Raw genomic sequence first — 15,421 nt, 5'->3', positions numbered from 1 at the left:
TGCGGAGGGAGATGGGTGCACCTTTGGCAGCTGCTACAGGCCTGCATCACAGCTGGGCGCAGCCCCCTGAATGGCAGGCCTGCCCCTGGGGCGCCACGGGCTCCATGTCCACCTCCGGGGGGACATCCTCCCAGGAGAGCCCAGCACTGACCAAGCTGGTGTCCCCTCCCGGGGGCTTGCAGGGCCGGTCTTCCAGGCCCCAGGCTTCAGCCAGACTTCACTGCTAGCTCCCTCCCCAAACCCTGTCCTTGTCCCCCGGTGGACTCTCCTGACACACCCCCAAGTACTAACTGCCATGAGGGCCCAGCCCAGGCCCAGGGGCTAAGTTCAACACCAGGAGCCCAAGACAAAGGAGGGGAGACCGCGGGGACCACTCTTACGGATGGGTAAACCGAGTCAATGGCAGGTCCAGGAATCTCTCCTCGTACAGCCAGGCCTTCGAGCCACCCCCGGGCCAGGAGCTCGTGGCTCCCTGTGCAGAGAGGGGCACTCGGCCCGCAGTCCTCCAGCTCCCGCACTGCCCCCTCTGGCCCCGGATCCTGACGGGCTGGTCAGGGCTATTCTAGAATTTCTGAAGTAAGGATGCTCCTTCCCTTCTTGACACCAAAGGACGCCTGCTGCCTGTGTCTTTTTCTTTGGCTGGTGGTGACAGGGGCAGGGGCACTCTGGGGTAAGTCTCCGTCCCTTGGACAGAGCAGCGGCGAAGGACCCAGGGGCAGGCCAGCGCCTGCTCGGGGATAGGACAGCCTGGCAAGACTGCCCCCAGCCAGGGTGTCCGCCAGCTTCCACACGGGGCTAGAGCTGGCCTTGGGGATGCTGACCTCAGGCTCCGACTGTGAGCAGTGAGGGAAAGGGGGCACCAGCGCCTCCCCCACCTGAGGGCTGGTTAGGAGGGCAAGGAGAGGACAGGCCGTGGAAACCCTAGGATTCTGGGGCAGGACCCGCTCGCCTACCCTGGATAGGACTCTGGGGAGGATTCCAGGACCTCTGAGGCTACACCCCATGGTGGGGAGGGTCCCAAGACAAAGGCTGCATCCCAGAATGAAGGGCGGGGAGCTGAGCGGCAGGAGCGTGTCTGAGCCTCTCGTGTTCAGGGGCGTGGCGGTCACCACCACCACCACCAGGGAGACAGGTGCACGCCCACCTGCACTCTGCTCTCCTGAGGATGCCTGACGCCCCGCTCACCTACCACCCCACCTCGCAACTGAGGGGCTTCACAAACAGGCCTGGCCGGGATAGCTCAGGTGGTTAGAGCGTCGCCTTAAAGTGCAAGGATGCGGTTCTATTCCTGGCCCAGGCACACGCAAGAACCAACCAGCGAATGTTTCCCTCTCCCTCTCTCCCTTCCGCTCTCTCTCTAAAACAACAAAAACCCAGAGCCGTCTCTCAGCTCGCCTGGACCCGGGGGCCTCTTTAGTGTCTCCACGAAGGAGCAAGCCCCTAAGCTGGGTCTACTTCCTTCGGCAGCCCAGGCGCTGCCCACGGCCAGCCGGAGTGCACCCTGGAGGTGTGGTGGGCACAGGGTCCTAACCTCTCAAGCTGCGGAAGGAGCAGACTTGGAGTTAGGCGGGACTGGGGGCAACTTTGGACCCGGCTACTGACTCACCCACCTGGAGACCCTGGACCAGCCAGTGACGCTCTCCCCACCCAGGATCAGCACTGCCTCGGGGGCTGCGGCAACCACGAGGGGCAACTCCACGCTCCCGCCTCTGGGGCCCTGACCCCATTCGGAGAAGCGAAGGTCCTACAGGGTGGACCCAACCAGGGCCAGAGACCAGCGGGGCTGCTTCCTGCCCCGTCAGCCGCGCAGAGACAAAGGCAAATTATCCTCCGGGGCCCAACGCCATGCTCAGCCCAAAAGTCTGGGAGCCATGGCCGAGGCTCGTGGGCCCCCGTGTGGGCCCAGCCCCCAGCCCGGAGCCAGGGCCAAGGTCCCAGCAGCCCCCACCCCGAACAAACGGCACGGGACCTTCGGGTTTGGAAAGTTTTTGTTTTCTTTTCCCACACATTTCCGGGGTTGGGGTGTTTTCCAAGACTTAGACACATTTGTTAACAAAGAGAGAAAAAAAACTGGGGGAGCAGGGAGCCCGCGGGCAGACAAGTGACCCCAGCAGTGGGAGGGCAATGCCTCCTCTCTTCCCTGCTGCCGGCGCCCAGCGGGTGCCCAGGCTGCTGCTCGGGCATCTGGATATTTGTCTTTAATATAGATCTGCATTTGCCTTCCCTCCCCCCGCCCCCCACCCTGCTCCTCCTGCAGCTTCCCCCACAATGCACCTCGCCCGGCGGCACACAACGGGACAGGCCTTCCCAGGCCCCGGCCCCAGCCCCAGTCCCTTCCCCGGGCGGCCCGGGAAGGCACCTCTCCCAGGTGGAGGGAGTCCGGCGCTGGGGGCCCCCACTGCCCCACCCCGCCCCCCACTCCCTCGCTGGGCCACTCGCCCACCCTCCCCCCTTCTCCCACCGACTCTGGAAACCCAAAGGGAGGAAAGGGAGAAACCAGACACACACAGACAATGGGAAGGAGGATGGGGCCGAGAGACACTGCAAGCCTTGGGGGGGGGGGGGGGCGGCGGGCTTGGGAGGAAGGAAGGCAGGAGGGACAGAGGGAGGAGAAAGAAAAGTGGGGGAATTAACCGGACAAGGAGTGGACACTTTACAAAAGCCCCAGCCTTCCTTCCCGCCCAACCCCACCAAAATAAAACTACCCCTTAAAAAAATAAATCAACCCGGGGCTGTGAGCACGCGCCCTGCCCAGGAGCAGCGCTGAGGGGCAGCCGGCCGGACTGACGGCGCCGCCCCGACGGATGGACGGACGGACGGCAGGAGGAAAGGGGCGAGCACGGGGTTTTCCTTTTCTTTCTTTCTTTCTTTTTTTTTTTTTTTTTTTGCGTTTCCTCTTCATGAGAGAAGTCTGAGGCAGCCAGGGAGTGGGTCGCAGAGCCCAGGCAGGGGCGGGCCGCACCCTCCTCCCGGACCTCCGGGAGGGCAGCTGGCAGTGGGGCGCGGTGCCAGGGGCTCAGACGTAGTACTCCTTGTCCTTGTTCTTCTTGGCCTTGCCGGGCGCCTTGGGGGCGGCGGGCGCCTTCTCCTTCACCACCGCGCCGTTGCTCTGCGCCGAGTTACTGATGTAGTTGCGGCTCTGGTCCACCTGGTAGGAGCCCTCGTCGCGGTTGCGGTACTTGTACATGGCGTAGAGCAGGATGAGGATGCAGAGCGCGGCGGCCGCCACGATGCCCACCACCATGCCCGTGGTGCTGCTGGACTCCCGGATCACCTCCACGGCGCCCGGCCCGCGCTCCCCCGGCCCCGTGGGGCTGGCTGTGGGCAGATGGGGGAAGCCGGGGGCGGAGGTCACGCCGGGGCGCAGGGGAGGGGGCCTCCGCGGCTCGAAGGACGTGGGGGCCCCGGGCCCCGGGGGCGGGTTCTCCTGCAGGGGCTGCAGCGGGTCTCGGTGGTTCATCTTGCCCGCCGGCAGGTTGGGGGCCGGGGCAGAGGGGGGGAGCAGCACCCCGGGGGCGCCCGTGGCCCCATCTGTCCTGAGGTTGGGCCGGGGGGCGGGCTTGCGGGGGGAGAGGAGGGTGGTGCGGTCCGTGACCAGGGGGAAGGTGGTGTAAAAGTCCTCGTCGTCCGTGGGGGGGAGGCTGGAGTCAAAGACCTCCCCGGAGGCGAAGCCCGAGGCCTCGATGGGCTCCTCGCAGTCGCTGTCGTCCTGCTCCGCCTGGCAGGGGGCCCCCGCGGGCGGGCGGCGGGCGGCGGGCGGGGGCAGGGTGTCCTGCGTGGCGCCCACGCCCGTGAGGAAGGGGTAGAAGGTGGGGGGTGGGGGCACGAAGGGGGACCGGGTGGCCACGGGAGGGGGGTCTAAGGAGTCCTCCGTGATAATGGGCAATATTAACTCTCCTCCTAGAACAAGAGAGAGAAGAGAGAAGAGAGGGCGTCAGCGGGGGCCGGGGCGCAGGCGGCGCCACAGAGCGAGAAACAACAGCCTCACACCCAAACCGTCCCCCCGGGCCTTGGCGGAGCCTAGAGCGGGCTTGCCCGCCGCCAGCGGCCGAGGCTGCGCTCTAAGCGGCAGCGCTGGTGCCCGGCTCCCCGGGGCTCTGGCTCTCTGGGTTTTGATTGTCTTAAACCAAAAGGAACGGAAAGGAAAGGAAATGGAAAAGAAACGGAAAAAGAAACTCTACTGGCTTACGACTTTAAACACATACAAGAGCAGCATTTAAACAAGCCTAACAACAACATCTTTCGGGGTTTTTTTCTAGATATTTCTTTTTTTGCTTTTGTTTTTTTTTTTCTTTTGTTTTTAAAAAAGAAGATAGCATACCACGGAATTCAGGCAACTTACATCAACAAATAGGCCGTGTGATTTTAGCATGAAGAAAAAAATTACAAACAGAGCTGTGTAAGCGGGTTCTCCCGGGAAAAATAAGAAAAAACAACTTTTCCGTACCACGTTCCTGTCTGCCTGCTCCGGATCTCCCTCCCTCGCTCTTCCTCGCTCTTCTCTCCCAGTGCATCTGCCTTCCTCCAGAATACTCTCTCTCCTCCCTCACCTGCGCCCTCTCCCCGCATTGAAGTAGCAGAGCTGGAATCTGCGGTGTGGTGTTGAGGGGCTGTTACCCACTGGGTGTCAGCGTGCGGGGGTGGGGGTGGGGATGGGCAGGGGGGAGGAGGATCTGGGGACAGGGGGGAGGAGGGATGGATAGGGGGGAGGAGGATCTGGGGACAGGGGGGAGGAGGATCTGGGGACAGGGGGGAGGAGGATCTGGGGACAGGGGGGAGGGGGATGGACAGGGGGGAGGAGGATCTGGGGACAGGGGGGAGGGGGATGGACAGGGGGGAGGAGGATCTGGGGACAGGGGGGAGGGGGATGGACAGGGGGGAGGGGGATCTGGGGACAGGGGGGAGGGGGATGGACAGGGGGGAGGAGGATCTGGGGACAGGGGGGAGGAGGATCTGGGGACAGGGGGGAGGAGGATCTGGGGACAGGGGGGAGGAGGGTCTGGGGACAGGGGGGAGGAGGATCTGGGGACAGGGGGGAGGAGGATGTGGGGAAGAGGCACAGGACCGCGGCTGGGTAGGGGCTGCTCCAGGTGTGAGGATGGGAGGGGATGCTCACGGGAAGGAGCTCGGACGGCTAACTGCAGGTTGGCCATGAGGAGAGGAGAAATTGAAGGTGGGCGGTGACAAGGTCCATGAGGAAGAGTGGGCAAGGAGGGTCTTGTTCCAAAGGACTTTGGGAAGGGAGGTGAGAAGCCAGGAGGTGAGGCAGGGAGATGGGGGAGGGGCAGGGACACCAGGTTCCTGAGCTTTCCCTAACTCCCAACTTTCTCTTTCTTCACCCTCCACCTCTGACCCCCACTGACTTCCCCCCTCCCCCTCCCCAAACCCCCATGGGCCGCCAGGACCTGGCCAGAGCTTGACTGCCTCTGGCCCTCTTATTATTGTTAAAACAATAATAAAACAACGGAAAGAAGAAGAAAGCAAAAAAAGAAAAAGAATACATACACAGCCATCTGGGAAGGAAGCATTGGCTAATATAGGGCCCAAGGGAACTATTGGGGAGGACTTTGGGGGGGTTAGGTCTAATGAAGAGGGACCCCAGAGCAGAAACTGCAATTCCCATCAGCCCCAAAGGGTGAGAACTACAACTCCCATTAGCTTTTTGAGGGGTATGGACCACATTTCCCACCAGCCCCTGGGTCAACAACTACAACTCCCATCAGCCCAGTGGGCCCCCCTCTCAACCCAAAGTACTGCAATCCGCTAGTGTTGGGTAGAAGGGAGCTGGAGCCCAGGCTCCGGGAGGCTGGTGGGGCTGGACGCTTTCTCTCTAGCTCCCGGGTAGCTCAGCACAAGCCCTGCCCCATCCGAGTGCTCCTCCCGGTGTGTTCTGCCCGGTGTGTTCCTCACAGATGGCACCACAGCCCCCCTCCCCTGTAGGAAGCACCCTAGGGCTCCGCGGCCAGGCCGGCCTGCCACTCTGCAGCCAGGCCAGCTGCTCACACCTCTGCTGATCCTCCAGACTACCAGCTCCAGCAACCTGGCAGAGCCATCCTTGGCCACACTAGCCAACTGCAGCCAAGGTCTTGCCGTTGAACTCAAAGTCTTGCTGAGTATCTCAGGCTGCTTTTCTCACCAAGCTCCCATCTCCCCCTGAGCAGAGGCTCACCTGCACCCCAGACTATGAAGCCCCAGGTCGCCTGGCCCACACTGAAAAACGCAGCCAAGCACAGAGATGTTTTGTGGAGCTGGGTCCACCCTACCTGGCTTTTGTGAAGAATGCTGAGGCCTGGGGTGGGCGTCAGGCTAGGTCAGTGGTCGGCAAACCGCGGCTCGCGAGCCGTTGTTTGCCGCTCTGTTGACTAATGAGTTTGCCGACCACTGGGCTAGGTGAACCAAAGGCCTATCCAGTCCCTTCTGTGGCTCTGGGAGGCCAGGAAGGGCCGAGTCTCACAGGAGACCAGGAGGCCTGGCTCATCTCCATGCTGGTAGTAGCGTGCCAGGCGGCTTAACCTAGGAGGCCACAGACCGCCTCTGCCGGTAATTCTTGCGTGACCGTGGGCACGTCTCTTTCACTTTCCGGGCCTCCATTTCCTCGTTTATAAAACGAGGGTGGGACCGAGGCCTGGCTCTCACTCACCTCCAGCCGACAGACAGACGAACGTAATTTGTCCTCCCCTCCCCACCTGAGCCCAGACCAAAGGATGCCCAGCACCTGGCCCTGGGGGAGGGGCCAGCTCAGCTCTAAGCTGGCAGCCCTGCGAGTCATAGCACCCTGGCCCCGGTTATGGTGGGGCACCCCTCTGGATGGACCCTGAACACATCTGGGGACCTCACCGCCGGCCCACCCCACCGGCCCCCTCCTGACCTTTGCCTTCTGTTCAGAACACCTTCCCCTGCTGGTGTCTCTCATCGTGCGAATCCAGCCAAACCCCTCCTCTTCCAGGTTTGAGCTCACTGCCAGGGAAGGCCGAAGGCCCCTCTGTCTGTCTCCCTGGCACCCAGCACCAGGCCTGGCCCAGAGTGGGGGCTCGCTGTCTTCACCAGGAAGGGAAGGCATATCATCAAGCATTTCCTCTGAGCCAGGCCAGGCTACAAGGGGGTGAACCCCCCCCCCTCACTGGCCAGGGCAGCTGGGTCCTGAATACCCTCTCCCCCACCCCACCCAGGCAGCTGGCACTGCTGAGTTCAGCCTGCAGGAGCCTTGCTCTGTGGGCCCAGCTCCCACCCCTACTTTAGACCTTAAACTGGACCACCAGTTGGTCCTGGAAACTTGAGGATTGAGGCTTGCCAGGCCCAGGGCACAGGATCAGGAGAACTTGCTGGGGACACCTCATGCCCCAGAGAGGCTGATCAGAGCACAGGCCTTGGCTCCCTACCCCCCATCTAGACTGAGGGGATGCAGAGGCATCAGGCCTGGAGCCCCCAAAACCATCTCCTCCAACTTGTTGGGTTTTAGGTCCTTAGGACACACTAGCTCCCAGGTTCCCCTGCGCAGCCTCGCCCCGCCTCTAGAGCCCCCCAGGCCTAGTCACATGGACCTCTTTCCCCTTCCCTTCAACCCCGTCTGCGCCCTGGCCTCCGTACCTGGGGACCAGCCCCACCCCTGCTCTCCTGGGGGCTTCTCCTGGGCCTTCATCTATCCAAGGCTTTGAGAGCATCTCCGAGGGTATCCTGCCTTCACTGCTCCCCCCTCCTACCCCCCAGCCACAACTGTCCCTTGTTACCTCCATCTCGTGGCCCTACACATCTGATTCCAATCCCACACTGCTTCCTCCCTGCACCTCACCCTCAGCAAGAGAACGGCCATCGGACCCCACGCTGCCTCCCTTCCCTGAAGCTGGCCTGGGCTCTGGGGCAGTCAAGTCTCACACAACGTGGGTACTGGTCCAGGAAGCGTCAAGCAAGCCTGCCCAGCGAGGACCTAGCAGGAGGGGAGGGTTCCCAGAGACTCCTCACTGTGTAAGTCCAACTGGGGGCTCCCCAGGCCGCCCCTCCCGCTGGGCATGTGGGGGTGCAGACTCACAAAGCTGCTGGTGCCTGGGACCCTGGGTGCAGCTCCACACCAAGGGTGCACATTGGGTGGGGCGCCCCTGGGTCCGGTAAGGACGCCAGCAGCCTCCCTCCCCTCCCCTCCCCCGCTTCAGGCAGCTGCAATATTTGGGAAATGCAGGTGCACTTACCATGGATGCCACCCCCCTCTGCTCTGAAACTGAATTTCAGCCCCACTTGCTAGAGAATTCCCTTCTGGCAAGGAGACCACCAGCCATCATCAGCCACCTCTTCCCCCAGCCCCCGCCTGTCACAGGCCCACACACGGAGCCCCCCTCCTCCCAACCCCTCCACCCCACCCCGCTGCCTTTAGGGAACAGAAGAGCCCCGACTGGGAATCTACCCACGAATCCCACTCCCTCCAAACAGGATGCGCCTACCCCCAAAGGGGTGTCTAGAACTGAGGCTGAATGTCAGAAACTAAGCAATCAGCTGGCTAAGGCCTCCACCACCAGGTGCCCTGCCCAGGCCGAGGGCAAGGCCGGAAGCCCGCAGGGCATTTCATGCCAATGAGAAAAAAGGCGGCCATGGGCCGGCCACAGCCTGCAGGGGCGAACAGCATCTCGGCGCGCAATTGGCCAGAGGCATCCTGTCCTCTTGGTGAACACAGCCCCACCCTCCGGGCCCAGGACCCACGCTGGGCACGCAGGGCGCCCACGAGACTTCAGCCCGCACTCACCTTTTCCAGCAGAGAACGACCTGCGTAACCGTGTGCCATGACCTGAAGGACGGGCCCCTCCCCACCCGGAAACACCAGCCCAGCCCAACAAGGTGGATTCAAGGTCAGAGACGGAGGTACTTGTGTGCACGTGTGCAGGAACACACCCGCCTGCTTCTGGGCACCTGGGCATGTCTCTAAGCACGAGCACGTGAACCTCGATGGATCTGAGCATGTGAGTGTGCTTGTCAGCGAATCTGAGTCTGAACAGACATCTGCGCACATAAGCGAACCCCCGGCTCTGAGCCCGAGCTCGTGTGCGCAGGTGTGGAAGCGTGGATGTGCCACTGCGGACATGTGGACGTGCCCCGTGGGTCTGCGAACGTGCCCTGTGCTTCCGGGGTCACCTCTTTCCCCAAACTCATTGTCTCCGTCTGCTGGGTGGCGAGAGTAATTTCCCAGATTCCCTTGCCATTAGGTGTGGCCATGTGACTGAGTAGTGGCAGTACCGGCCCGGGAAAGCCTCCTGTGCATGATCCTCCATGCTCTTTCCCCTCCTTCCAGGGACCTTGCGACCACCTGTTGAAAATGGGGGAGCCCCCAGATGGAAGGAGGCTGGATTCTCAAAGCGCCCTTGAGGCAGAGCCTGCTGGTCAGGCGCCTAGGGCCCCCCCTGCGTAAGAAGCTTCCCTTTTCTGAGTGAGAAACCCCCCGAGACTCTAGGGCACCGGTTACAGAAACGGATGCTACTCGGACAGAGACGCTGCCCAGAAATGGTGTCACGGGAACCTGCGGCCTCATGCAACAACCCAAGGACACGGAGCGGCGGCTGGACAGGTGAACCCCGTGACGCGGCTGCAGGGCTGCGGCACCACCGTTGCTGTGATGACCAGGGGCAGCCGTGCTGAGGCGGAGGCACCGGGGGACAGCACCAGGGAAGTCAGGGCGACTGCTGGCCTCTGCCTTCTGCTCTTTGGAACATAGACAAATAAGGAGACAAAGTCAGGCAAGAATGTGTGGAGCTGCAGCGATGAAGGGAATAGAGGGGCCCAGAAATGTGGGGCCTGCAAGTGTCAGAAGAGCCGCTGCTTCCAAACCCCGAATCGTAAGACAAGATTGAAACCAGCTTTGTGGGACCACGGCCCAGAGCTTCTACCTGGACCAGGGGCTCAGCCAGGCCGCAGGAGCAGACAGAGGTGTGGCCACCTCCCCACCTCCCACCAACTGCTTAAATGCCCTCAAGACAGTCACCTCTAAATCAAGACAGGCCTGGCGTGGAGAGACAGGAAACGAGCTGCTGGGGAATGGTCTAGAAGGATCCCTGAGTGTGGCCACTGTGAGCCTTAACACCACCTTTGGGGCCCTTTCAAATACGCATGAGCCGGAGTGGATGTCAATGCTACAGGCCCCAGAGAGGGCATTCTTCCGACACCCACTTCAGAGACGGCCCTGGAGAGGGGAGTCCAGGAAGCACCTTCCAGAGGGCAACGCCTTTCTCTGGAAGGATCACCTGAGCACGTACATGTATGTATGTGTCTCGATGGCTCTGAGCACGTGTGTGTATGTGCTCAGGTGATCCTTCCAGAGGTGGCTGGTGGTCTCCAGAGGGGAGGGCGTCTCTCTCCCAGCAGCAGAGGTGGGTTTAAGGACGACCCTGCCCCCCGCAGGCGCGTGCACTGTGCTCTGTGCTGGCGGACTTCCTCGCGTTAGGAGCCAGGAGCCGCTGCCTCCCCTCCTGCCCTTTTTGAGTGGGAGGTTGGCCGTGGGGGCTCTCTGGCCCACCCCTGTATTCTGGGTGTGTGCTGGGCTGTGAGATCAACTAGTTGGTGGGTATCCAGACACACATGTTCCCCATGGAGTGGGCAGCCACCTCCCAGACATCCTCACCTTTGAGGGCACAGCCCTAACGAGGTGGGCTTTCGGGGTCCCCCCTGGGGAGGGGTGGTGTGCTCTGTGGGTGGGGAGAATGGAATGGGTCATTGGTGACCTGAAAACCAGACCGCAGCAAGTAAGTCACTAGCTGGTCACCCCGTTTCTGCTTCCTCCTGGGGGCACCGCAAGGCCACACCTCCCGGGGTTCCAGGAAGGCAGGCTGTGGCCATGTGACAGCTCCAAAGGGCAGAATCGGCAGGAGCGATGTGCACCTCCCGCCCAGGCCTGGCCCACAAACCCTCCCCTTCGCGAGCCTCCCACACTCGGGAAGCCACTCCAAGAAGATGGAGCAGCTTCAAGACGGAAGGGGCCTGGGCCCTGCGTCGGCACTTGGGGAAGAGCTGCCTGCCCGCAGGAACACTTGTGCATAACTGCACGTGGGGGAAATAAATCTGTGTTACACCACGGACGTTGTGCAGTGCACCTGCTACAGAACTAGTGTTACCGTAAGACACTCCGGGACCTGAACACATCTGTGCCTGCGCGAACCTGAACTCAACGTGAGTCTGAGAATATGTGCATGCCCCTCCCTACGCAGCTGCACGGCTGAAGTGCAATAGTAGCTGCGTGGGCCAATGTAGACCTGTGTGAGTGTGCGCATCACCGTGGGACTTGGTACGTGTATGCATGCCTTGAGGGATCTGAGCATGTGTGTGTGTGTCTGAGCACATGAGTATACACGTAAGAATGAGCTGTTGGTCTGAACTAAGGTGATCCTCTCAGGCTCTCTCCTGGCCAGTGGGGGAGGGGTGCCGGTCTGTAAGTCAGAACGAAAGTGTGCAAGGGTCTGGACCCCTGGATCTGGGCACACAGAGCCTACCTGAGGATGTGCACACATTACCTCGTGGTCATCGCACAGGTGCGTTTGTGTGCACACAGGCACGCTCTGTGGGAATGAGTGCACATGATGGTACCTGAGAGCATCCCTTTGAGGGTCTGAGCACAAGTGTGTACTTGGGAGGAGCTAAAACGTACACTTCTGTGAGCCCGAATTCCTGCACGTTTGTGCACGTGTGCACCTGCGCCTGGGCGGGTCTGAGCACACTGTGTGCAGCTGTTCTGAACACGCATCCATGCCCCTGCAATTCTAAAACCTCTGTGAGCAGCTGGAAGTCCGCGTGCGTGTGTAGGATCGTAAAGGTCTGAGCACCTGTGTGCGCCTGCGAGCTGAGCATGGATATGGAATTCTGTGACTCTGAGGACATGTCCATGTATGTGCCTCGATGGCTCTGAGCACGTGTGTGTATGTGCTCAGGCCTGAACATACAAGTGCATCGTGCTCCTCTAGATCTAGCATGTATGTGACACTCTGAATATGCATGCCTCAACAGATGTGTGTGCAAGCGTGCCGCAGTGGGTCTGCACATGTATGTGCAGCTCTGAGCACATGCAAGTGTTATGGTGCATTCAAGAAATGCTGTGTATGCATCTTTGTGTGGCTGAGCACCTGAGTAAGTATGAAACTATGAGTCTGAGCAGGTGGGCACCTGTGAGTACACACCTATGTGTAGATATATTTGGAGCTCTAAGCACACATGTGCAAGACTATAGCTGAGTACATGTGTGTGCCTCTGTGAGACTGCATGTGTGTACAGATGTGTGCTGCTGTGGGTCTCAACAGCTGTTCTAGGGCTCTGTGTACATGTGTCTTAAGATCTGAGCACATGCGTGCCTCTGTTGGTCTGGGTACAAATGGCATGTGCTCTTCTAGGTTTGAACACATGTATGTACCTGTGGAAGTGGATACATGTGAGCTTGCCGGTAGGTCCGTAAACGTGTGCATGGATATGCTCATGTGTGCCTCTGGCCAGACTTGCGTGTGCATATGGATGTGTGCCTCTGTGGTCTGAGCCAGGGCACTTCCTTTGGGCAAACTCAGATCCCTACAGAGGCCAGGCCCGTAGCAGTGTGTGGGTCAGGCGCTGCGACAGGGAGGGGCGGTGGGTCCGTGACCCACTGTGAGTGCGTGGGCCCGAAGGCACGCCCACGCAAAGAATGTAAACACTGCGTCCATCGAGCAATACCCTTTGTGACAGGGTGGCCAACCTCAGGTAAAATGACCGTGTTAGGTGACGGCTCACCAAGCTGGGGGAGGGGCCGTGGAGCCTGGGGCCTGTGCAGGGCCCAGGTCATGGGAAAGGGTGGAAAGAGGAGCAGGGATGATCCTAGGCTTCACACCTGGACCCAGAGAGGAGGATCCGACAGGCGGAAGGGGTGCAAACACCCTGGGCTCAGCCCCTGGCAGCCACAGCCTCCCCCAGGCCGCCTCCACCTCCGATGCTGACCTCGGGCCCAAGGGGGCCTGGTCCTGTGTCAGGTGGGCGGCCTGATCTGGATCCGCCTGGGGAACCCTGGAGTTTCCTGGTCCCTGCCTGGCCCCCCATCAGGATGACAAGAGTCCACCTGAAGCATTTCAAGTGCAGGTGTGTGACACATGTCTGGGGAGCCCGTGGCTTCTGCGGGTTTCCTCCGGGGGCTCAGCGTGCGTTCTGTCTTCTCTCCCTCTTACTTTAAAGCTGGGAGCCAGGCTAGCCCACCACCCTCTCCCTACCCGCTGACTTCTATTCCTCTTCCACCTCCATCATGTACTTGGCCCTTTTCCCTGGAGAGTGAGTGCCAGCGATCAGTGCAGTCCCCTCGGCCCTTCCTCATCCCCTTCTCCCAGCACAGCCACCTGCACCCTCGGCATCACACCAGGCCCCTAGCAAGACGCGGGCTGAGGCTGGGGAGCTAGGACCTCGATGGACAGCGTGTGGCCCCGGGGTGGCCCAGGGAGCCTGTCTCTGCACGGTGGCCATCCGGTCGCACTCCTCTCTGTGGGGTCCTAGACACCTCCTCTCGCCCCAGCAATTCCCATCCCAGAGTGTGAACACGCGCACGTGTGCAAACACGCGTGGTGGGGCCAAGTGCAGCCTTGTGTCCCAGAGCCCTATCCCAGGGCTCTCCTGGACCATCACCACCCATCACGGGCACGGCACCTACGGGAAATCTCCGGAAGAGACGAGTCCGAGGGGATAAAGCAGAGTGGAGGAGGAGTGCTGAGCTCCCGCTGCGAGATGCCAAAGCTACGGTGGAGTGGGAGGGAGGGAGGGAGGGAGGGAGCCCCACAGAGGGGCCTCCCACGGCGGAGGGCGGAGGGCGGAGGGCGTCTGCTCCAAGAGCACAGCCCTTGGGCTGCACATGGGGGGCCTTTGCAGCCCAGCAGCCTGGGCTCCCCAAAGTGCCCTGGGGCCCAGGGCCACTAGAAAGATGCCCTCAGCTTCGGTTTATAGGGGGACCTAGGGGGCAGTTGGGCTTCAGCCTCTGGGTGTGAAGGCCTGCACCCCAGAACCCCACCTGTGGTCTCCAGAAGCTGAGCCACTGCTGCAAGGCTCCACCCACACCCCTTCCGTGGCTGCGGCCCACCCTCCGCACGAGCATCTCTCCTGGGGCTGGCAGACCCCCGGCCCATCCCCCAGGCCAGGTTCACGGGATGGACCCAGGGCACCCTGTCCACCTCGGCTGACCACATCACCTCCCTGAGCCTGCATGTGCCCGCCCAGCCTCCAGCCTCCCGGTACCAGCAGCCCAGGTGCCACCTGCTAGAAGGCAATCGGGACACGCCTCCAGAAACCCAAGCAGGGGATGGGTGCTCCATGGGCTCATTCAGGCTGCGGAGGCCCCTGCTCCGGATGGGAAATCTGGCCCCTCCCCCTTTCCCACCCCCACCCCCACCCTCAGGCGCGAGGACCTCGGCTCCTCTCAGCCACCCTCCCAGCTGCTCAGGTGAGCGGCCCTTGTGCCCTCTGTGCCACCCCCGCCCCACAGTTCCCAGTCAGCACTCAAGGCCCACCCTTGCTTTGCCTCTCTGGCCTCTCTCTGGGGCTGCACTGGAAGGAGCAAGCAGAGGCTGGACTGCCACCCGGGGAAGCCTTCCCCCCCAGCCCTGCCCTCCTACCCAGCTGCTGCCCTGGCATGGCTTGGCAGCCCTGGCAGAATGTCTGCCACCTCCCTGAGACTGGGGATGAGGAAGCTTCAGGATCTAGCAGAGACCTCCTCTACTAGTGACCAAGAGAACCCCAGGCTCAGGGACTGATGGGAGTTGCAGTTCTGGACCCAAGAGCTGATGGGAGTTGTAGTTCCTAAACCTGCATTCCCCATCCCTTCTCCCCCAGGGCTCATGGGAGCTGCAGTCACTCAACTTCCTAGGGAAAAGTCTCCCTCTTTCCCCCCCCCCCCCAGCATCCCTTGGCTCTCAACCCCAGACCCCAAGCTAAGGACCTCACTACCTCTGAGGGCTGGGGCACCAAACAGAAACTGCCTCACCAGAGGGCACTGGAGGGACCTGGGGGGTGGGCACAGTAGGGAGGAGCTATCAGGGAAAGCTAAGGGCTGGCAGCAGGCCCCTTGGGCTTGGCCAGGGGGCAGGGACAGTCGCCCCCCTCCCGTCAATGTCACAGTGGGCCCGGGGCGGGGGAGGGGGGAAAGGCACTCACCAGTACTGGGCTCACACTCCTCCAGGTCCTCGTCATCGCTCGGACACTCAGCCGAGGCCACCAGGAGGTCATCTGTGTTCTGGGGGGTAGAGGAGGGGTGGGGAAAGAAGAGGGGTACAGGTGGGTCAGCAGACCCCACCTCTTGAGGTATAGGATGGCACATGGCATGGGGCCCCGGGCTGAGGCCACACCCTGGTCCATGCCCAGCTCTGTCATCACTTGGGTAACCTGGGCCTGGGCTCCCTGTGGCAAAGGGAGAGTAACCAGCACGCCCTGCAGGGGCTCCCCTCAGCTCCTGAGGGCG

At 61.6% G+C, this 15,421-nt stretch overlaps 1 protein-coding gene across 32 annotated transcripts in view; it reads right to left on the bottom strand.

The window, feature by feature from the left end:
• Positions 1-1,976: 1,976 nt before the first annotated feature.
• Positions 1,977-15,421, bottom strand: part of NRXN2 (neurexin 2) — a 106,051-nt gene continuing 92,606 nt past the window's right edge. For 18 of the 32 annotated variants that reach the window (XM_080687075.1, XM_080687080.1, XM_080687097.1 and 15 more), the window contains 2 exons: positions 15,118-15,196; positions 1,977-3,900 (listed from right to left, as the gene is read on the bottom strand). In XM_080687075.1, the coding sequence (XP_080543201.1) occupies positions 3,017-3,900; positions 15,118-15,196 (963 nt within the window). In that variant the 3' untranslated portion in view covers positions 1,977-3,016. The remainder of the gene's footprint in view (positions 3,901-15,117; positions 15,197-15,421) is intronic. The other 14 variants (XM_080687083.1, XM_080687089.1, XM_080687084.1 and 11 more) reach the window with 5 other exon arrangements.

Source organism: Plecotus auritus, assembly GCF_963455305.1.
Source record: "Plecotus auritus genome assembly, chromosome: 9".
NCBI classification, from domain to species: domain Eukaryota; kingdom Metazoa; phylum Chordata; class Mammalia; order Chiroptera; family Vespertilionidae; genus Plecotus; species Plecotus auritus.
The sequence above is the reverse complement of the archived record's forward strand: the minus strand, read 5'-3'. Positions and strand labels throughout refer to the sequence as shown.